Below are 22,744 nucleotides of genomic sequence, written 5' to 3' on the forward strand. Positions count from 1 at the left end.
GGACAGTTGACTCTCGGAGGTTTATACCCCTTCCCCAAAGAAACCAACAAGATTTTCAGAACTACAGGCACACATGAAGCAGCCTTGTACTGGATTAGAGTCGTGGTCCATCAAGGTCGGTGATGTCTACTCAGGTGCATTCCCAGGGTTTCATGCAGAGGTTTTTCCCCATCCTTTTAACTGGAGAGGCTGCTGGGGATTGAACCGGGGACCTTCTGCATGCCAAGCGGGGGTTCTTCCACTGAGCCACAGCCCCTTTCCAATGCCTCAAACGGAATCAGACCAGTGGTCCATCAAGGTCAGTATTACGTAATCAGATTGGAAGCTGCTCTCCAGGGTCTCAGGCAGAGGTCTTCCCCATCCCCTCCTTCCTGGTCCTTTTAATTGGAGATGCCGGGGATTGAACCTGGGACCTCCTGCATGCCAAGCAGAGGCTCCAACACTGAGCCACAGCCCTCCCTGATAAATATGGACACAGGAAATGGTTTCTACTAAATCAGATCACTGGTCTATCCAGGTCAGTCTTTCCCATCCCCTCCTGTCCGGGCATTTTAACGGGAGAGGCCGGGGATTGAACCGGGGACCTTCTGCATGCCAAGCAGAGGCCCTACCACAAGACCCAGCCGTTCAAAGAGGCTCCTGCCCTGACGGCTGAAGCTGCCAACACGACCTCAGCTCAGTCCCTGTGCCTGACTCAAGGCCAGCCCACCCTTCTCCCCCCCAACTCAACAGGGCCGACTGAGGAGGAGAGCGGCTGCAGGCGGAAACCAAGGGCGACTTACCTTTCCCCATCACCTTTGTGAACTGTCCCGGGATGTCGCCTTCTGGCAAAGGAGCCCCTCCGGATTCTCCCTCGCAGCCTGGCAGGTGGTGATGCGGCATCCCCCCTGCGGTGGAGTCCTTGCGCTCCGGCCCTTGGCCCTCCGTGCTGACCAGAACGGCCGGGTGACGGGGCTCGGGATCCCGGCAGTGGTCGTCCGCCGTCGGGTGGCACGGAGAGGATGCTTTGATTGGGGTGACGATCATCTGGTGAAGCTCTTGGAGAGGGACCCGCAGGTTGCTGCCTTCTAGGATGTCCTGGGGGTGATGCCAACACAGGACCGTTACTGCCTCAAACCTCACCACATTCCCTGTCCTATTCCTGAGATGACTGGCACCAACCGAGGAGGTCTAGACGTGGAGAGGGGCCTTAGAGGCCAGATCTCTGGCTCAGCAGCTTGACTACTGCCCACAAATGGCTGTCTGAGATCCTCCTTGTAGACCTCATACTTGGAGCTGCCTTCTGTTGAATCAGACCATTGGTCTGTCTACTCAGACTGGTAGCTACTCTCCAGGGTCTGAGGTCTTCCCCATCCCCTCCCGCCCGGTCTTTCTAACTGGACATGCCGGGGATTGAACTGGGGACCTTCTGTGTGCCAAGCAGAGGCTCTGCCACTGAGCCATGACCCCTCTCCAATTAATCACAGGAAGCTGCTTATACTAAGTCAGATCATTGGTCTATCAAGGTCAGTCTTTCCCATCCCCTCCAGCTTGGTCCTTTTAACTGGAGATGCCGGGGATTGAACCAGGGACCTTCCGCGTGCCAAGCAGAGGCTCTTCCACTGAGCCACGGCCCCTTCCTAATCAATATGAACACAGGAAACTGCTTCTACTAAGTCAGACCATTGGTCTATCCAGTTCAGTCTTTCCCATCCCCTCTTGCCTGGCTCTTTTATCTGGAGATGCCGGGGATTGAACCAGGGACCTTCTGTGTGCCAAGCAGACACTCTGCCACTGAGCCATGAGCCCTCTCTAATAAATCATAGGAAACTGCTTCTACTAAGTTAGACCACTGAGGTCAGTCTTCCCCATCCCCTCCTGAGCCATGAGCCCTCTCTAATAAATCATAGGAAACTGCTTCTACTAAGTTAGACCATCGAGGTCAGTCTTCCCCATCCCCTCCTGCCTGGTCCTTGAATGGAGATGCCGGGGATTGAACCGGGGACCTTCTGCTTGCCAAGCAGAGGTTCTGCCACTGAGCCACATGGCCGATGTAATCAGGAAAGCCTGGGTTAGGGTGAAAGTGATAATCATAATAGAAACCGCAACACTGAAAAAACAGTGGGGGAAGCTTTTAACTGTTCAAGACATGCAGCTGCTGACCCAGGCGTAGCAGCTCCCTTACAAAGGAATTTCAAAGAGAGATAAGAACGTCAGACTGCTGAATCGCAACGCATCACGAAGCTCAGGGCAATGTGTCCTCCTGGACTGAATCAAGACCTTGGCTTCCTGTCTCATTACAATGCTGATTTCTCCACACCTACCACCCTTCTACGTAGCACACCTAATCCAATTGGACCTACTCTTGTTGCTCACCTGCGATGGTCGTTTGGCATCTGAAACCACTCCACATGCCAAGATATAAAAGAAAGATGGACTCATATCTGTCCTTCAGCCGTATCTGAAGAAGTAACCTGTGAGTCATGAAAGCTACCCCCCCTGCCAAAAATTCTGTTAGTCTGCATGGTGCTACTGGACTCATGCGCTTTTCTAATAATAACAAGCCTCAGGCAAGATTTTTGGAGAGGCCGAATAGAAATCTTCCTAATGAATAAAACAATCAAATACATCAAATAGAAAAATGACAGGAACGCCCTCCTGCTAGGCTGCAGGGCAACGCTTTTCCGGGACATAAATATACCTAATAAATAAAACAATAACTCGACAGGAATATCCTTTCGCTAGACTGCAGCGTCAGCTGGCGGGCTGATCCTCTCGAAAAACCAAAGAACCGTTGACAAGCCGATGGGCATTGAGAGTGGCAGAGATGGCTGGGTCACCCCCACCCCCGCTTGGGAGGTGTCCGATCTGGAATTCAGCTCTTCCAACAAGATGTAGATGAGATGTCCCCATCCATGCAACGTGCGCATTATTCCCGTATGCGTGCATGCCTCCACAGGTTACGTTCAGGCGAACAACTGACCCGCACTTTAGCGATGCTACCTGGTCCTTTTCCTACGCAAAACTCCATTGGTTCCGAGGCCTTTTGTGCTGACAAGCGTTCACGTGTTAAGCTTTCAAGCCGGCTGGGAGTGTTTGTGAGCGTTCCGTAACGGCGCCTCCGCCCGACCAACGGCAAGCGAAGGCCGTGAAACAAAGCCGACGCTTTCGTAATCGATCTCTGCAGAACGTTCTGAGACTGCAGGCTGCAATTACACCGAACGTTCCCCCCCCCCCTTGTCAACTCTATAACATTTCTGGGGAAAAGACACACTAGTATTTTTCTCGTCAAATCAATATAGATTTCATTTCGCGGCGTGTAGGCCTCTCTGGAGCCAGGGAAGGTGACCTCGAGGGTTATCCAAATCTGGCTCAGACAGGTATGGAATATCTGCTTCTGCCATCCGGCCCCACATCACCCGTGGACTTCACAAAGCTCTTGCAATCACGGCAAGGCTTGTGTTAGAGGCCGGTTGTCAACAGCAGGGCTGTTGTTTTCTGTTTCGTGGGGCACGAAGCTGCCGGATCCTCACTCCCTCTGCGTACTTCTGACAGCCGAATCAATACTGTGTCTCAAACACTACAGGAGGGGAGGAAAAGTAGGGCGAAGACAAACTGGAGACATGGCTGTTGCCCAAAAGGACCTCTCCAAAGCAAGTAAGTCAGCCTCGGCCTTTGAGAGCAGACATGATCTGCGAGAGGGGTCCATGACAGCCTTATGACCCCCGGCAGATTCCTGAGGAGCTGCCTGCAGCCGACTCGAGAGGTTTTGGATGGGGAAGGTGGGGAACGATCCGTGCAGCGTTGAGATTAGAAGATGCTTGATGAGACCGGGTGGAAACTGAAGGTTGAAACGCTGCCCTCGTGATTTGTGATTTTCTTTCTTTCTTTCTTTCTTTCTTTCTTTCTTTCTTTCTTTCTTTCTTTCTTTCTTTCTTTCTTTCTTTCTTTCTTTCTTTCTTTCTTTCTTTCTTTCTTTCTTTCTTTCTTTCTTTCTCTCTTTCTCTCTCTCTCTCTCTCTCTCTCCCTTCCTTTCATTCATAGAATCACAGAATCATAGAGTGGGAAGGGGCCATGCAGGCCATCTAGTCCAACCCCCTGCTCAGAATCAGAATCATAGAATCATAGAATCATAGAGTTGGAAGGGGCCATGCAGGCCATCTAGTCCAACTCCCTGCTCAGTGCAGGATCAGCCCTAAGCATCCTAAAGCATCCAAGAAAAGTGTGTATCCAACCTTTGCTTGAAGACTGCCAGTGAGGGGGAGCTCACCACCTCCTTAGGCAGCCTATTCCACTGCTGAACTACTCTGACTGTGAAAAAACTTTTCCTGATATCTAGCCTATATCGTTGTACTTGAAGTTTAAACCCATTACTGCGTGTCCTCTCCTCTGCAGCCAGCAGAAACAGCATCCTGCCCTCCTCCAAGTGATAACCTTTCAAATACTTAAAGAGGGCTATCATGTCCCCTCTCAACCTCCTTTTCTCCAGGCTGAACATTCCCAAATCCCTCAACCTATCTTCATAGGGCTTGGTCCCTTGGCCCCAGATCATCCTCGTTGCTCTCCTCTGTACCCTTTCAATTTTATCTACGTCCTTCTTGAAGTGAGGCCTCATTCATTCATTCATTCATTCATTCATTCATTCATTCATTCATTCATTCATTCATCCATTCATTCATTGCCCGCTGCTCCCTGAAGGCTCACGGTGGGTCACAGTCATCTGAATAAAAGCCCCAATAAAACCCCCTTCAAACAGACATAAAAATCAGATTACATATATAAAAATCCTTAAGACACCCTTAACCAACTCGCCCCAGCTCTAACAGTAGCCCCAATATCATCTAGAGGGGGAGGGGGGAAGGGAGCGCAGATGAAATTCACCACGGACACTTCTATAGGAGGGCCCCCGATCTACCTGGCCCCTAGCCTCAACGTAGACCTGGCGGAAGAGCTCCGTTTTGCAGGCGGAACATTGAAAGCTCCCCCAGGGCCTGCAGCCAGAGTTGTGTGCGGCGGCATCTGAACCAGCATTTCCAGGCTGATGCAGCCAGCGCCATGATGCCCGGGGGGGGGGGGGGAGGAGAGCTCCATGCTTGCATGTGTGTGCTGAGTTACGCACCGGCGCCTGTGCCTCCCCCCCCCCCCCTGCAACGTGGCGCTGGCTGTGTCGGCCTGGAACGGTCAATGCACAACTCTATCCGCAGTTCCTCCGGGAGCTCGTTGCACCAGGGCGGAGCCAGGACCGAAAAGGCCCTGTCCCTGGTCGAGGCCAGGTGAGCTTCCCTGGGGCCGGGAATGAGAGACCCAGCGTAGTGTAGTGATTAGACCAGGGATTCCCACCCAGGGGTCCGTGGACTCCTGGAGTTTGTGGCCTTCTTCTCTTACCTTAAGCCAAGGAATTGATACCCAGAGAAAACCTGTTACAAGTCGGGCCCCAAAGAGACAATGACAGGACACCACTGGTGGTCACACCATATCGCTTGCATCTCCAAACAGTTCAGCACATCATCAGCGACTTGCAACCTCTACTGGAAAAGGACAGTTCTCTTTCACAAGTTCTGGGGGGGGGGGACCTTTTCCAGCACACAGACAAGCCCCCCAATCTCCAACAACTCCTCACCCGCAAAAATACAACATCTAATTTGAACATGGATACATTAATTGCCCCATCAAAGGCTTATTCACGTGCTCATCTTCTAATGCTGTGTATGCCATCAAATGCCAACAATGGCCTTCCGTTCTCAATATAGGACAAATGAGACAAACTCTATGCCAGGGGTAATCAAACTGCGGCCCTCCAGATGTCCATCTGGACTACAATTCCCATGAGCCCCTGCCAGCATTCGCAGTTTGGCTACCCCTGCTCTATGCCACAGGATAAATGGACACATATCTGACATCAAGAACCACAAGACTGATGAATCTGTGGTAGAACACTTCAACCTTTCAAGACATTCAATAGGTGACCTCAAAGTAGCCATTTCATTACAAAGGAACTCCAAGAACAGAATGGAAAGGGAAATGGCTGAGATGCACGTTATTACAACACTCAGAACAATGGACTATCCAGGACTCAACAGGGATATTGGTTTCCTAACTCACTATATATGCAAGTTTGCTCTGCAAAGTCCTTCGTGGCAAAAAATTGGCAGCATTCCAATTCCTGTTTATTCGTTTATACCCTGCTTTTTCCCTCCAAAGTGGCTTCCACTGTTGTCCTCTCCTCCATTTATTTCCCCTCATGACCCTGTGAGGTAGTCCAGGCTGCGATTCATGTGACTGGCCCAGTGCCACCCAAGGAGCTTCTCTGGCAAAGTAGAGATTCAAACCTGGGTTTCCAAGGCTGTGGCCATGATACCGCACTTCTTTCCTCATTGCCTTGACATATTTTTTATTTTACTTTACAAAATTTATATCCTGCCTATTTTACAAAAATTATATCCCAAACAAGGACTGCCATGTCTGTCTCCTTTTCTAGCCCCCTTCCTGCCTCCTCCACACTCCTCCAGCTTGGAGAGCCAGCTTATTTATTTATATTTATATTTATTTATATTTAGACATATAGCGCCGCATCTCAGAGACTCACAGCGGTTTACAATAAAAGAATAAAAGCAACACGTCCAAAAAGAAAACCCAATACATAATACATGAAAAAAACGGCTCTTCATTGGACTAATTTCCCATCTCTCTCCCCCCCCTCTCTGTTCACCTGCAGCTCTTTTGTGTAGGAGCGAGTGTCCTGATCTTGGTAATTCTAATTCTGAAATGCACGTTATGACAACACTCAGAACAATGGAACACCCAGAACTCAACAGGTTGGTGTAGTGGTTAGGAGCATGGACTTCTAATATGGCGAGTCAGGTTGGGTTCCGTGCTCCTCCACCGCAGGCAGCCAGCTGGGTGACCTTCGGCTAGTCACAGTCCAGTGAGAGCTGTTCTGACTGAGCAGGAATATCAGGGCTCTCTCAGCCCCACCCACCTCAGAGGGTGTCTGTTGTGGGGAGAGGAAAGGGAAGGCGACTGTAAGCTGCTTTGAGACCCCTTTGGGTAGAGAAAAGCAGCATAGGAGAACCAACTCTTCTCCTCCTCCTTTTCTACCTTTCTGGCCCATCTCTGTTTCTTCCTCCTTACAGACACAAAACATGCTGTGACATCACAGTGTCTCAGCCAATGGCTGCACGGGCATAGGCAATGGTAGCAAAATCACGGCTTTAAGTCAGCACTTTGCAAATGTGCCTTAACGGCCAAGACGCAAACCTGAAATCGTCTTCCCTGCCTTCAGGGACGAGCTTTGTTGCCTTACCCTTTCCAAGGACTTGAGAAGGTTCTGCCTTTCTTTTAGCTTCTGGATGCTTATCACAATTTTGTGCCTGGCGCCTTTCGTAACATTCTGCAAAAGAAAACACCAAAGACCACGTTAGCGTGTGCGCACACATACATGTGTAGCCTCACCCACAGGGCTGCTGCAACATCGTTTTCAAAGCAAGGCCAAAGAAAGCCAGGAATGTCCCACAGGCTGATGCTAAGTAAACGAATCGAAAAATTAAGCAGTTCATCTAACCCAGTGGTCTCTGGACTTCCCAGATGATAGTTAACCGCAGGCGGCAGAATCCAGCTCAATGAGCTGTAAGCCCAGGCTGGCAGGAAGTCCCCTGTCATGTGACAGGAAGAGGAGGAATCTGAGCTTCTCGACCTGCCTGGGCTACCAAGAGATCTTCTCCACTGCTCTCTTCTTGCTCTCTTCCTGCTCCTTTCAGCATGCGCGAGAAATTATCTTTTTATTTGTTTGTTTGTTGTATTTATATACCGCCCTCCCCGAAGGCTCAGGGCGGTTTACATGAAACAACAAAATGGTAAAAAGGTAAAGGTATCCCCTGTGCAAGCACCGGGTCATGTCTGACCCTTGGGGTGACACCCTCTAGCGTTTTCATGGCAGACTCAATACGGGGTGGTTTGCCAGTGCCTTCCCCAGTCATTACCGTTTACCCCCCAGCAAGCTGGGTACTCATTTTACCGACCTCAAAAGGTTGGAAGGCTGAGTCAACCTTGAGCCGGCTGCTGGGATTGAACTCCCAGCCTCATGGGCAGAGCTTTCAGACTGCATGTCTGCTGCCTTACCACTCTGCGCCACAAGAGGCTCTTGTAACAAAATGGTACAGGTAGCATAATTCTGGTAGTAAGGTGGTAATAATAATAACATTAACATAATAACAATAACAACAATAACTATTAAAGGATGGTGAAACTGCAAAGAGCCTTAGCTCAACTCGTACTGGGACCCAGGGGTTGGGTGGATTGGTTCACAGTCATGGTAGGAGGGGGGGCTTGGGGGCCAATTGGAAGCGATGGACAGGTTGACCTCAAACAAATGCCTGGTGGAGCTCCCTTTTGCAGGCCCTGCAGAACTGCTTTAGTTCTGTCAGTTGTTGTTATTGTTGTTAGATTTCTAGCCCACCACTCCCATACCAGTTTGGTGTAGTGGTTAGGAGTGCGGACTTCTAATCTGGCATGCCAGGTTTGATTCTGCGCTCCCCCACATGCAGCCAGCTGGGTGACCTTGGGCTCACCACGGCACTGATAAAACTGTTCTGACCGGGCAGTGATATCAGGGCTCTCTCAGCCTCACCCACCTCACAGGGTGTCTGTTGTGGGGAGAGGAAAGGGAAGATGATTGGAAGCCGCTTTGAGCCTCCTTTGGGTAGGGAAAAGCGGCATATAAGAACCAACTCTTCTTCTTCTTCTTCTTCATACGGCTCGTGGCGGGTTACAACATCATAAAATCCCCAATAAACCCCCCTAATACTTTAAAAATCCAAAAGCCTAAAAAAGAACCCAACACAACTCCAAGCAGCGGCAGAACCACACGACAACTCCACTTGTATCCCAGATCGGCACGGGGCCGATGGTCCCTTCACCGCCAAGAGTATCCTTGGGGGGGTCCAGCTCTTCCCTTGAAGCGCCGGCCTCAACCGTAAACCTGGCGGAAGAGCTCCGTTTCACAGGCCCTGCGGAAAGCTGGCAAATCCCGCAGGGCCCGCAGCTCCTCCGGGAGCTCCTTCCACCAGGCGGGGGCCAGGACCTGGGACCTTGTGCATGCTCAGCAGAGGCTCTGCTTACACAGCCAGTGTAAGCCAGCGGGGCAGTTCCTGGAGCTTGCCTGAGACCTACCTGTGCCTCGAGCTGACACTCGGTCAAGGCCATCATTTCGTCATACGTCATCTGGGAGAAAAGGGCGGCGTACTTGTGGAGCCGGAGACTCTTCAGCCAGGCGGGAACATCTGAAAGGGAAGAGGAAAACATTTATAGGTTTGGGGCGGAGCAGTTGGGGGCCCTGGCATGCAGGCCCTCGAGAGCTCGCTGGCAGGCCAATCTAGCAGGCCGCACTCTACTGCCCTGCCCTCCAGTGGACAGCCCCTCCCTTCGGCTCAGGGAGATGTCCTCCGGAACAAGAGCATCTCCCACAGGAGAGCGGGTCAGGAGCGGGGTTGCCGGGAAAGCTAGATGCAAGCCCAGCGGCAACTCCAAGAACAACAAGGTTTTGGGGGCATCAGCTTTTCCGGGGAGGAGGGTTAAATCTTTTAGATTTTTGAAAACGAGGAGGAGACGAAGAAAGGGGGGTCTGCATAGCAAACCGTATGCATCAGGAGCCATTATACATTATCAAGTATTGAAGAAGGATTTTCCTTCCTACAAGGAGGAGGAGTTCCTGGCTAGCAATGGCTCCTCCCCCACATGCAGCCAGCTGGGTGACCTTGGGCTCGCCATGGCACTGCTGAAGCTGTTCTGACTGAGCAGTTCTGTCAGGGCTCTCTCAGCCTCCCCTCCCTCACAGGGTGCCTGTTGTGCGGAGAGGAAAGAAAAGGCGAATATAAGCCGCTTTGAGACTCCTTTGGGTGGAGAAAAGTGCATATAAGAACCAACTCTTCTTCTTCTTCTTAAGTAATATCAGGGCTCAGCGTCCCCTCCCTCACAGGGTGTCTGTTGTGGGGAGAGGAAAGGGAAGGCGACTGGAAGCCGCTTTGAGACTCCTTCGGGTAGAGAAAAGGGGCATATAAGAACCAACTCTTCTTCTTCTTCTTCAGTAATCTCAGGGCTCTCTCAGCCTCCCCTCCCTCACAGGGTGTCTGTTGTGGGGAGAGGAAAGGGAAGGCGACTGGAAACCGCTTTGAGACTCCTTCGGGTAGAGAAAAGGGGCATATAAGAACCAACTCTTCTTCTTGCCTCACCCACCTCACAGGAGTCCTCAGGAAGCATGTTCCACCGAGAAACCGCTCTAACTGTCAAGAACTTCTTCTGGATGTTTAGACAGAATTTAGAATCACAGAATAATAGAGTTGGAAGGGACCTCCTGGGTCATCTAGTCCAACCCCCTGCACTATGCAGGACACTCACAACCCTCTCGCTCATCCACTGTCACCTGCCACCCCTTTGAGCCTTCACAGAATCAGCCTCTCCGTCAGATGGCTCTCCAGCCTCTGTTTATCAGCAGGACTCTATCAGCAGCTAGGGCATTAAGACTTGGACTGCGGAAACACGGAATCAAATCTCCGCTTGGCCCCGATGCTCCAAGGGTGATCTTAGGTCACCGTTGTGAGGAGAAATGGGAGGGGTGTTTGTGTGCGTGTGTGTGTGAAAGAAGAACTCCTGAAGCTCCCGAGAGACCAATGTAACAATAAATACGTCAATAAATAAGAGGAAGAATTCCCGTCCCCTAAAAGCTTTTCACATTTTACTGTAGCAGCCGCGAGAGCCATCAAATGAACAACAGGTTTTCCTCCAAGCAGCGTAAAACCAAAACTAAAAAAGGAACACAACCCAACCTTTACAAGTGGGAACTCAGAAGTTGAGCTGTACAATAAAATAATATAAAAATGGTAATTATTTATTGTGGTGCGCAATTTAAAAACAGAATAAAAACTACATAAAAACTATACAGAACTAACTGCACTTAAGACGAAACGCGTTTCAACCCTATTGGGTCTTTCTCAGTGGTCAGAATTATAACAATACGCTCTATATCCAAAATCTAAACTCATTATAAAGTGTAGCTGAGTGGAATCTGTAGATTATGGCTCCAACCAATATGTAAACCAATATATGTACCACCAATATGCAAATTCCCAAGGGACTTGGGAATGTTCAGCCTGGAGAAAAGGAGGTTGAGAGGGGACATGATAGCCCTCTTTAAGTATTTGAAAGGTTGTCACTTGGAGGAGGGCAGGATGCTGTTCCCATTGGCTGCAGAGGAGAGGACACGCAGTAATGGGTTTAAACTACAAGTACAACGATATAGGCTAGATATCAGGAAAAAAATTTTCACAGTCAGAGTAGTTCAGCAGTGGAATAGGCTGCCTAAGGAGGTGGTGAGCTCCCCCTCACTGGCAGTCTTCAAGCAAAGGCTGCACACTTTTCTTGGATGCTTTAGGATGCTTAGGGCCGATCCTGCGTTGAGCAGGGGGTTGGACTAGATGGCCTCTATGGCCCCTTCCAACTCTATGATTCTATGATCATATAATTCTGTGCTGAGAGTATATCTCATGTGCGTCATAAGACAATGAAGACCCAGTAGGGCCGGAACGCGTTTGGTCTTATGTGCAGTTCGTTCTGTACAGTTTTTATGTCGTTTTTATTCTGTTTTTAAATTGTGCACCACAATCAATAATTACCGTTTTCCTCCGAGCAGCTCAGAGAGTAGAAGGGAAACCTCGGGGGCTTTTTGGGGTGGGGGGATTCCACTCACCTTTCATACCACTCCCTTCTTCCTGGAATGTGTTACGGGCAGAATTCTGGTCTTCTAAATGTTCGCTGCCACCACTTCCCGAAGAGGCTATACTGCTTTGAGGAGAGAGGGGCGCGTGATCGGAAGGGAGGCCCTGGGGTCCTCGGGCGCGCAAATCCTCGTGAGACATCCACCCGTGCCCTAGAGGCTGGCTGGGCACGGTCATGGGCGGGGTAAGGGACACAGACCGCTTCAGAGGGCTGTGGTGGCTCTGGCTTGGGAGAACTGGAACAAAACGAAACAAACAAAAAAATTAAAGCAAGGTATTTCGCCTTCCCCTCCCAGTTTTTAGCAGATCTTTGGCGGCTCTCCAGCCCCCACGGAGAGAACCGGAGAGACGGACCAGCTCAGCAGTTTAAAGGTGGCGCGTTCTATGCTCGCCTTGACATTAAAAACCCCGTCGCATTAAAAACCCCTTTTAAAAAGGCTGGGTTGAAGGAACGCGGGTTGCACCCGGGCAAAATAAAGAGAAAGAGACGGTGCAAATGGAAAAGGATCTTTAGTGGAAGAATAACCCCAGTGCGTTTTGTGTGGAAGGGACCTCCACGGTCATCTAGTCCAACCTCCTGTGGAACGCAGGAAATTCACAACTACCTGCTCATCCACAGGGACCACAATTCCACGACTAGCTGACGCCCCCAATCAAGGGAATTTGCTGAAATAATATAAAATATATTAAACACATTGTTTAAAAAACACCCGTGAGGCACAACAGACACCTGTGAGGCAGATGGGGTTGAGAGAGCTCTGGGAGAACTGGGCAAGGCCCAAGTTTACCCAGTTGGTTGCACGTGAAGGAGGAGTGGGGAATCAAACCCGTCTCTCCCGATTAGAGTCTGCCGCTCTCAACCACGACACTAAGATAGAAGAGATCATAGCTCTTCTCTGCACCTCGTCTGAACTGTTCTATAGTTCAGGCACTTCCATGAAGAATCTATAATCAATAGATCGAAATTGCCAAAGCTAACACATAGCAGAAAAGGGGGGGGGGGAAGCAAGCCAACGTCAGCTGGAAATCTGAGGGAACCAAAAGGTCTGGTGGCCCATTGAGGAAGGGAGTCCCGCAGCTGAGGTGACACCGCAGAAAAGGCCCTGTCGCTGGTTCTCATCCATTTTGCCTCTGAAAGCGTACGGATTGCGTGGGTGAAAAAGGACCCCGGCTCTAAACAGTTTAAAAGCGTTTTTTAACAGATCCCTCCTGGAGGTTGGCGTCCCTGAGCCTCCCCTCCCAAGCATCCCTCTCCTGCAGGGGAACTGATCTCTGCAGTCTGGAGAGGAGCTGTCATTCCAGGGGATCCCCAGGCCCCACCTGGAGGCTGGCACCCCTGAGTCCCCCCTCCCAAGCAGCCCTTTCCTCCAGGGGAACTGATCTCTGCAGTCTGGAGAGGAGCTGTCATTCCAGGGGATCCCTAGGCCCCACCTGGAGGCTGGCATCCCTGAGTCCCCCCTCCCAAGCAGCCCTTTCCTCCAGGGGAACTGATCTCTGTAGTTTGGAGAGGAGCTGTCATTCCAGGGGATCCCCAGGCCCCACCTGGAGGCTGGCATCCCTGAGTCCCCCCTCCCAAGCAGCCCTTTCCTCCAGGGGAACTGATCTCTGCAGTCTGGAGAGGAGTTGTGATTCCAGGGGATCCCCAGGCCCCACCTGGAGGCTGGCATCCCTGAGTCCCCCCTCCCAAGCAGCCCTTTCCTCCAGGGGAACTGATCTCTGCAGTCTGGAGAGGAGCTGCCATTCCAGGGGATCCCCAGGCCCCACCTGGAGGCTGGCATCCCTACACAGAAGCATTTAAGCCAGTTTGGTGTAGTGGTTAGGAGTGCGGACTTCTAATCTGGCATGCCAGGTTCGATTCTGCGCTCACACACATGCAACCAGCAGGGTGACCTTGGGCTCGCCACGGCACTGATAAAACTGTTCTGACCGAGCAGGAATATCAGGGCTCTCTCAGCCTCACCCACCCCACAGGGTGTCTGTTGTGGGGAGAGGAAAGGGAAGGCGACTGTAAGCTGCTTTGAGCCTCCTTTGGGTAGGGAAAGTGGCATATAAGTACCAACTCCTCCTCCTCCTTCTTCAAAAGTCACCCTTCATTCTAGACCCACAGACTGTGCTAGGGGCAGGGGGGGGGCTCTAGTCGCTGTGCCGCTCCATACTAAGAGAAAGTAACCGACTTCTCCTGAACTCGTTCCAAGGGCTGGCAAGTGTTTTAGCTGTTTACACACAAGGAGCAGGGCTGGAGTGAAAAGCATATGACACATTTAGGCAAGAAGAACAGGAAAAGCAAAAAAAAAAAAAAAGCCCTTAAAAAAACCCTAAAAAAAACCCTTGCAAACTGTTTAGTGTCTTGGCTGCCTGTTCTCCAACTGCTCAGTTCTTGCTCAGAGGTTTCCAACTGTTCTTCTGAGAATTTGGGGCGGGCGGGGGGGGGAGAGGAACAGCCGCTACGTAGGTGAGGAAAGACTGCTTTAACCTGATATGCTTCCTGCTCTCTAGGTCAGTCTGCCCGGCACTGAGACGGGGCTGGAAGGGAGCTTGCCCCTAGGAATTGCAGCCTCTTGAAAAGAGAATGAAAATATTTAGGGTTTGGTCTCTCTCACCGGAGAGAAATTGCCTATTACGACATTATGGCCAGCCGGTGTAACACAGTGTTTAAGAGTGAGCAGGAACCAAGAAGTCCCTGATTCAAATTCTACCTTTCCCATTTATCTCCCCCCCCCCCCAACAAACCAATTTGGCTTCTATTCCATTTGTATACCCTGCTTTTCACTACCCAAAGGAGTCCTAAAATGGTGTTACAAACACCTTTTGCTTCCTGTCCTCAAAGAGACACCCTGTGAGGTGGGTGGTGCCGAGAGAGCTCTAACAGAACTGCTCTGCGAGAACAGTCCTAAGAGCCCCAAGGTCACACAGCTGATTGCAAGTGGAGGAGGAGTGGGGAATCGAGCCTGGTTCTCCAGATCAATCCGGCACTCTTAATCACGATGGTGAGAGAGACAGAGAGAGAGAGAGAGGCCCAAGGTCACCTGGAATTTGTTCCAGGGCGGAGTAGAGATTCGAACCTGGGTCTCCCGGATCCTAGTCCAGCACTAGCCACTTCTGCACAGCTGGGTACCCGGATTTCCTAGGCATTTTTAGGTAAGTCATTCTCAGCCTTCGATCTCCCAAGTGTAACATCTGGAGAGGGAATTGCTGACTTCAGACACGGACAGCTCTACAGAAATGCTAAGTGGCCGCATTATTCAAACAACACACACGGTAATAAGCCAACAATCGACTCGCAGTTCCTTCTTGACCTTCCCTGTCAAGTAGGAGGTGGACGTTAACCTCCCCGAGGCTCTCCAATTCCAAGCCTTCTTTATCAGCTCAGGTAAAAGGACGGATCTACAGTTCCCCCTTTACAGGATTTCTGTAGATTATCCTCAGGTGCAGGTTGACTACCCCTGCTCTGGTGGGAACTTCTGGTGCTCAGAACGGCAATTTGGGCATGGCCTAAATGTTCTGCACAATCCCCCCCCCACCCCCCGAAAAAAAAAGCAGAAACGCTCTCTGCTCTTAGTGGTATGGTTTTCTTCATATAATGCTAGTGCTTGGACACAGGGCCTGGCCCCCCTCACTTGGCTCTCAGTGAGGGACCGTATGATGAACAGGATGTCATCGCAAGACTACTGATGACACCACTGAAGGCAACTCAAGGCAAGTGAGGGCGACGGTAGATTCATACATTGTGCCAGTGTGGCATAATCTGGTGAGCCGGGTTTGATTCCCCGCTCCTTCACATGCAGCCTTCTGGGTGACCTAGGGCTTGTCACACCCCTGTTCAGAGCAGTTCTCTCAGAGCTCTCACCTGCCTCGCAGGGGGCCTGTTGTGGGGAGAGGAAAGGGAAGGCGATGGTAAACCGCTTTGAGACTCCTTTGGGCAGTGAAAAGAGGAGTATAAAAACCCAACTCTTCTTCTAGTGGTTAGGAGTTTCAGACTAATATCTAGGGGCATCGGGTTCAAATCCCTCCTCGTGCCACGGATGCTCACTAGGTGACCTTCAGCCAGTCACGTTCTCCCAGACTAACCCACTTTACAGGGCTGTTGTGAGAATAAAATGGAAAGGGAGAAGGCTGTAATCTGCTTGGGGTCTCTATTGTGGAACAATGCAGTGGATAAATTAATGAGATTAATAATAAGTCCAAGACTAGACACTGACCAGAAAGACAAGAGTTCAGTTTCCCACTTAATTGTAGTAATATAATAATAATAATAAATTTCTATTTCTATCCTGCCCCTCCGTATTATACAGAGTGAGTAAAAGCAGTATTGGCAAGACGTTTTAGAGTTGGGTCAGGACAGGACAGGTTTTGTTAGAAGAAGAGCTGGCTTTAATTTTCTTGGATGCTTTAGGATGTTTTTGGGCTGATCCTGCGTTGAGCAGGGGGTTGGGCTAGATGGCCTGTATGGCCCCTTCCAACTCTATGATTCTATGATTCTATGATTAATACCCTGGTTTTTACTACCCGAAGGTGTCTCAAAAGCAGTTTACAACCAGCTACGCTTCCTCTCTCCACAACAGGCACCTTAGAAGGCTGGTGAGTCTGACAGAGCTCTGAGAGAACTGTGACAGAAGGAAGAGAGAGCTCCGAGAGCATAGAGATTGTCCACCGTCGCCAAGAATGCCTCATTTGACAAAGAGGTTCACAATCGCCTACCCCTCCTCTCCCAAAACAAAGGCCCTGTGAGGTAGGTAATGCTGAGAGAGTTCTGACAGAACTGCTCTGTGATAACAGCTCTATCAGTTCTGTGATGAGCCCAAGGTCACCTAGCTGGCTGCATGTGGAAGAGCAGGGAATCAAACCTGGCTCTCCAGATTAGAGGCCGCTGCTCTTAACCACTATACTAAGCTAGCTAGAAGAATCTGAATCTGAACATATAAATAAAACAGGAAGGGAGTGGTGGGAGGAGTGAGGACTCATTGTCTAACTGCCAATCAGGTAGGCTGTCCCGTCCCTGATTGGCCGTCCGTCCAACGAGCGGTAGGATGTCCCGCCCCTGGCCACATCCCCCTCCAATGTTTTCCATGTGGAAGAAGTGCCAGCCTGTGGTAAACAAGGCAGCCAGCAGGAGCTGGGAGGAAGGTCGGAAACCTAGGACTGTAGGCCTGGTGGGGGGGGGGGAATAAGCCACATCCAGCGCACCCCTGTGGGCAAACCAAGTCAATTGAAAACGGGAGCAACAGAGAGCAACATAAACCAACACATTTTCTTCTGGCAAGGAGTGAGCGAACAAATGTCAGGAAAAAGAGGCTTTTTTGATACTGCCAAATAATGTCATGAAAAACTTGTTTTGGGTCACTAGATCTAGCCCAGCGCAGTGATTAGAGGGATGAACTGGGATATGAAAGACCCGGGTTCTAATTCCCACACGGCCTTGTAGGTCATTGGATGGCCTGCGCCAGTGGCTTTCTTGACCTGACCTTCCTCTTGGGAATGTTGTGAGGATAAAACCAGGAAGGAAGGGGGAATGCTTCAGCTGTTCTGTACTAGTTTGTAGACACAAGGGCTTAATTTGCACAGAGCTTTTATTCCAGTCCCAGGTCGATTCAGTCCCTGCCATCTCCACTGAATGCGATTTCCATTTGGGGCGATTTAAATTTTCCCTCTGTAACAAGCAGGATTGATCCGGAGTGACTCGACTTTCCCCTGAAATATCCTGCAGTGGATATAACCCTCGAAATTTGAAAAATCAGCATGAATAAAGGTGCAGCTCTCTGCTTTTCCCAAACTAACTTGCTACTGAGTCTCCGACGTTGTAGAAAAGCCCTGATTGGCCAAGGCGTCAAAGGCTTCCTCATTCCCAGGCTGCACGGTTTCTCTTAAAGGGGAAGCTCTAACTTCTCTCGGCAGAAGCTCCAGATGCCCTAACTTCTCTCAGCAGAGATTTGTCTCTTGGATTTATTCCCCCTCCTCTGCTGTCTCCAATCCTGTCCCCCCCCCCCCCCGTTCAAGAAAAGAAAGAACCTCTTGCTGTGCTTGGCTCCCCCCCTTCTGAACTTCCCTAATCACGTGCAGAACTCTTTTCTGTTTCAATGGGGGGGGGGGGGAGGATAGAGTAAGACCCGAGTTCAAACTGATCTGAATTCAGCAGGATCCACAACGGAACAAACAGAGTAAGTGCAGAATCAGCCAAGAGAAGAAAAGCAACAACTAGATCATTCTGGGAATGGATTAAAAGAATCCTGGACTTTTGGGGCAAAAGGGAGAGAATCTCATTAACCCGGGGACGAATTCCCACTGTCCACATGGCTGCTTTTCAAGATTAGGAACCGTGTGCCTGAATCCATCCTACGCGGCGTCCTTTTAAACCCAAATGTTTGAAACTTTGTGCTTCCTCACCCTCCAAACAGCAATATCTTCCCCACGCACTGGAGAGGAGGGGGTGATCGTTCCATCTGAAACGAGCTCTGGAGCCTGAACCGTGGGAGAACCTGAAGTGCGCGACTTCAAAACGATGCGCAAAAGATCGTGTTTGCTAGCCTCCCACTCCCCATCTCTGCCGAAAAGAAACCATGCTATAAATAATCCCCGTGACAGCGAGCTGTCAAATAGCGCTCTGGATGTGGATGAAATGAGGCCAAGGGTTTCTGAGCGCGGCTCCCAAAAAACCCACAAGCTGGTGTTAGATTCAGCGCTGTGGTGCTCCCGTTGGCACACATCTGGATAGACGATGCTCTCTTGACGCACCGGCTACATACTCCAAAAGAGGTGTACATGAGTACATGTGTGTATGAATGAATGGTTTAGGCGAATCCGATCACTCCACTTTCCTTGTTGTCCCTTCTGACGGGGTGCCGTGTGTCGCTCCCATTTCACTGCATGGGCACATGACTGCGAGCTCTCAGGTAACACCTCTGCGAAAGATGTTCACAATGCTTCACTTTTCAGATCTCTCTCTTGCTTTATGAAGGGGGTGACTGGCCCACGCATGAGCAGTCACTTACCACTACTGGCTGGGGAAACAAGCATGACTATAGCCACCGGGGCACGTTGCAGTGGGAGAGTGGTTATATGTAGTTGAGGGAGGAAAAGGGACAGTGGGAGGTGCAAGACAATACGGAGGGTCTCTTAGTGAGCAGGGAGAGCACAGCCTGGTAGACCTGTGGATCGAGGACTGACAAACAGGATTTTCAAGAACAGGCGTAGCGTAGATTCATTTATCTGAAACATTTATTGCCTGCCTTTCTCCTGTGTGGACCTCAATGCAGATTACTGTTGGATGTGGAACACATCTACTAGCTCGCTCGGTGAAACGGAAGTCCTCACGGATGTCACATCTGTGAGTCCCGTCTCCTCTCTCCGAGCACGCTAGAAGATGGCTGGAGGAGGCGGCCAGAGGTGGTGGCAACGGCCGAGGAGGCCAGCCCAGCCTCAGGGAATTGACCACAGTTTCCTGGAGAGCGGCAGAGGCAGCACAGGCCAGCTAAGGCCAGCCAATGCCTCCTACGAGTCTTGGGGAGTGGTGGTGGCTCAGGATCCCCAAAGGTGAGGAGGAGGAAGGGGAGGGAAGGGGCGTGTGTGTGTGTGTGCCTGGTAGAGGGAGAAGGGGGAGGGACCAGGGACAAGGTCGGGAAAGTGGGAGGGCGGGGGGGGGAGCCTTTATGTGGATGTGTTTGTGTTTCTGAGGGAGGGGGACTCAGGCCAGCTCAGTGCTGTGCCAGCCCACTCCCTCCCTTATGTAGATGTGTTCCACATAAAGGGTGAGAATCCCTGTCGGGGGATTTATTTTGGGGTTTGTGTGTCAAACTGCAGTGGATCCCATAGTAGAAGGAGGAGGAGGTTGGTTTTTATACCCCTTTTCACCAACAGATGGAGTCTCAAAGCAGTTTACAATCTCCTTCTCATGCTCTCCCCACAACAGACACCCTGAGAGGTAGGTGGGGCTGAGAGAGCTCTGACAGAACTCCTCTTGAGAGAACAGCTCTAAGAGAACTGTGAATAGCCGACAGTCACCCAGCTGGCTGCATGGTGGGGAGGAGTGGGGAATCAAACCTGGCTGTCCAGATTAAAGGCCGCTTCTTTAACCATGACGACACACTGGCCAGAAAGGCTGAGAAAAGGCTTGTATGTCTCCATGTAGTGACTACGGGTAGTTTCCTTTGGGGAGGGGGTGTCTCTCACCCAAGAATTAACCAGGGCCAACTCTGCTTAGCTTCCAGGATCTGACAAAATCGGGTTGCCTTGGAATATCAAAGACAAGGCGGCTTACAATATAAAACGTTACTTAAAAAAACCACAATGAAAACAATAACAAACCCTATAAAAAGTCGCCAATTTGAAAACTCCAATTAGGACTGTACACAATAAAAGCTAGATCTCAGTGTGACAGGCTTCCTCGAGAGGTGGTGGGTTTCTCCTCCTTTGGGAGTTTTTAAGCAGAGGCTGGAGAGCCATCTGACGGAGAGGCTGATTCTGTGAAGGCTCAAGGGGGTGGCAGGTGACAGTGGAGGAGCGAGAGGGTTGGGAGTGTCCTGCATAGTGCAGGGGGTTGGACTAGATGACCCAGGAGGTCCCTTCCCAATCTATGATTCTAAATTCCGTCTAAACCTCCGGAAGAAGTTCCTGACAGTTAAAGTGGTTCCTCAGTGGAACAGGCTTCCTCGGGAGGTGGTGGGCTCTCCTCCTTTGGGAGTTTTTAAGCAGAGGCTGGAGAGCCATCTGACGGAGAGGCTGATCTGGCGAACTTAGGCGGACGGGATTGTGTCCATGCTTGGCTCTTTTGGCCCTTTCTTGCATGTCCAGGGAAATGCCGACTGCCACTTTGGGATCAGGAAGTGAATTTCCTCCAGGCCAGACTGGAGAGGGATTCTTGGGTTTTTTGGGGGGTGGGGTGGGGGCGTTATCTGGGAATGGCATTGGTGGGCAGGGGGTTGTGAATTTCCTGCATTCTGCAGGGGGCTGGAACGGAAGACACCGGAGGTCCCTTCCCACTGTAGGATTCTATGATTCCTGCATTTGGATGGGAGACCACAAGGTTAGTTCAAGGTTGCCATGCATAGGTGGGCAATCTGCCTCTGACCATCTGCCCTGCCCTGGCTAGCCCATCGCATCCCATCTCAGGAGCTGAGCAGGGTCGGCCCTGGTTTGTACTCAGACCAGAGACTCGCAAAGGGGTGCAGAACGCTGGCTTAATTGCTTCACCTCTCTGCCGTGCTTCGCCTCTCACCCTGGTCTGACAAAATCCGAGTTTTCCAAAAAGCCTCTTGCTCATTTTGTCGCTTCGCACACGGGAAGAGGACTGAAAGGGGTTATTAATAGCTCCGAAGGAGGCCGGGTCTCTGCCGGCAGCGGGAAACACAGTTAAGGCTTTGTGAAGGCAGTCAGGACCTACGTGGGCCCCTAGACAGGGGCGTTTCTGGGCAGGACGGGTTTCTCTCCTAGTTGCTGTGAACCCTGATTGATTAATGCTGATGCCTGGCAGGTTTCGTGACCCAAAACAGCAGAAGGCTTAAAGAACCCAAAGAAGAATTGATTGAGCCAAGGGAAGCCACCTTGGGCGAATCTAATTAGGAAGCTGTTTAACATCTCCCGTAGCTACTTACATCGTTTTTGGTCAAAGACCCAGAAGGTAAAAGGGGTGTAGGGATGACCAAAAACTCTGTGACAAGTGTCCCCAACGTGGCGCTCAGGGGCGCCACATGGTGCCTTCTGAGGGCTTTCCTGATGCCCACCAAATGATTTTAGAAGAGGAAGCAGAGTTGGTTTTATATGCTGCTTTTTTTGACCTGAAGGAGTCTCAAAGTGGCTTCCAATCGCCTTCCCTTTCCTCTCCCCACAACAGACACCCTGTGAGGTGGGTGAGGCTGAGAGAGCCCTAAGATTACTGAAGAAGAAGAAGAGTTGGTTCTTATATGCCTCTTTTCTCTCCCCGAAGGAGGCTCAAAGCGGCTTACAGTCGCCTTCCCTTTCCTCTCCCCACAACAGACACCCTGTGGGGTTGGTGAAGCTGAGAGAGCCCTGATATTACTGAAGAAGAAGAAGAGTTGGTTCTTAGATGCCGCTTTTCTCTACCCGAAGGAGGCTCAAAGCGGCTTACAGTCGCCTTCCCTTTCCTCTCCCCACAACAGACACCCTGTGGGGTGGGTGAGGCTGAGAGAGCCCTGATATCACTGCCCGGTCAGAACAATTTTATCAGTGCCGTGGGGAGCCCAAGGTCACCCAGCTGGTTGCATGTGGGGGAGCGCAGAATCGAACCTGGCTCGCCAGATTAGAAGTCCGCACTCCTAACCACGACACCAAACTGGCTCTTCTGAGAGCATGTTTAAAGTTATTACTCTTCTCCCTTGTGTTTGGGCTTTCGGAGACGTTCAGAGCTGGTTGGCCATTGCCTGCCTCTGCGCCACAACCCTGGCCTTCATCGGAGGTCTCCCATCCAAATACTAGGCGGGGCTGACCCTGCTTAGCTTCCAAGATCTGACAAGAGCAAGCTAGGCTGGGCCATCCAGGTCTGAATCCTGGAAGCATTCGGGGAGGGGGGGAGGAATGCGGTCAGAGAAGCAGAAACGGGAGATCAGACATCTCGACAGAGCAAACACTAAAGACCCGAGAGATTTACTCTGGAAAGGGCGATTAGCAGGTGTATTGATCGGCGCCTGGGCCAGGATGCCGGCTGACTCCCGGCGTTGGTTCTGTAGCCTCTGCTTCTGGCCTTTCGCTGCTCGCATCTTCTGGGTAAATATTGTGCTAAGGATGCACAGGGGCTTAGGGGGTGAATCCCAGGGGCGCGGGTGAGGCGGCTGGCAGCCACAACATGCAGCCGTAGGAAGAAAGAGCTGGTGGAATGGGTCTCAGACAGGCATGGGCGTCGTCTGCAGGTTGAATCCGTGCCAAGTGAGAGACCGGCTTTAAAAAAGTTCTTTGCTCAAGGAATGCTCTCTCTAGATTGACCGGGCTGGCTACTGGTGAAGAATCGGGGAAGACAAACAGTTGGTGTTTATCCCCCGCTTTTCTCTACC

At 50.9% G+C, this 22,744-nt stretch overlaps 1 protein-coding gene across 4 annotated transcripts in view; it reads right to left on the reverse strand.

Annotated features, from left to right (window-relative positions):
- SAMD4A (sterile alpha motif domain containing 4A) overlaps positions 1–22,744 on the reverse strand; it is a 124,811-nt gene that overhangs the window by 24,734 nt on the left and 77,333 nt on the right. For 3 of the 4 annotated variants that reach the window (XR_013228619.1, XM_077324027.1, XM_077324026.1), the window contains exons 4-7: positions 11,720–11,983; positions 9,148–9,257; positions 7,283–7,369; positions 783–1,077 (exon numbers count right to left, since the gene is read on the reverse strand). Coding sequence is in view for 3 of the 4 variants with exons in the window: in XM_077324027.1 (XP_077180142.1) it covers positions 783–1,077; positions 7,283–7,369; positions 9,148–9,257; positions 11,720–11,983 (756 nt within the window). In the remaining variant the exon portion in view is untranslated. The remainder of the gene's footprint in view (positions 1–782; positions 1,078–7,282; positions 7,370–9,147; positions 9,258–11,719; positions 11,984–22,744) is intronic. The other variant, XM_077324029.1, reaches the window with a different exon arrangement.

This window comes from Paroedura picta, chromosome 2 (assembly GCF_049243985.1).
Source record: "Paroedura picta isolate Pp20150507F chromosome 2, Ppicta_v3.0, whole genome shotgun sequence".
Taxonomy (NCBI): domain Eukaryota; kingdom Metazoa; phylum Chordata; class Lepidosauria; order Squamata; family Gekkonidae; genus Paroedura; species Paroedura picta.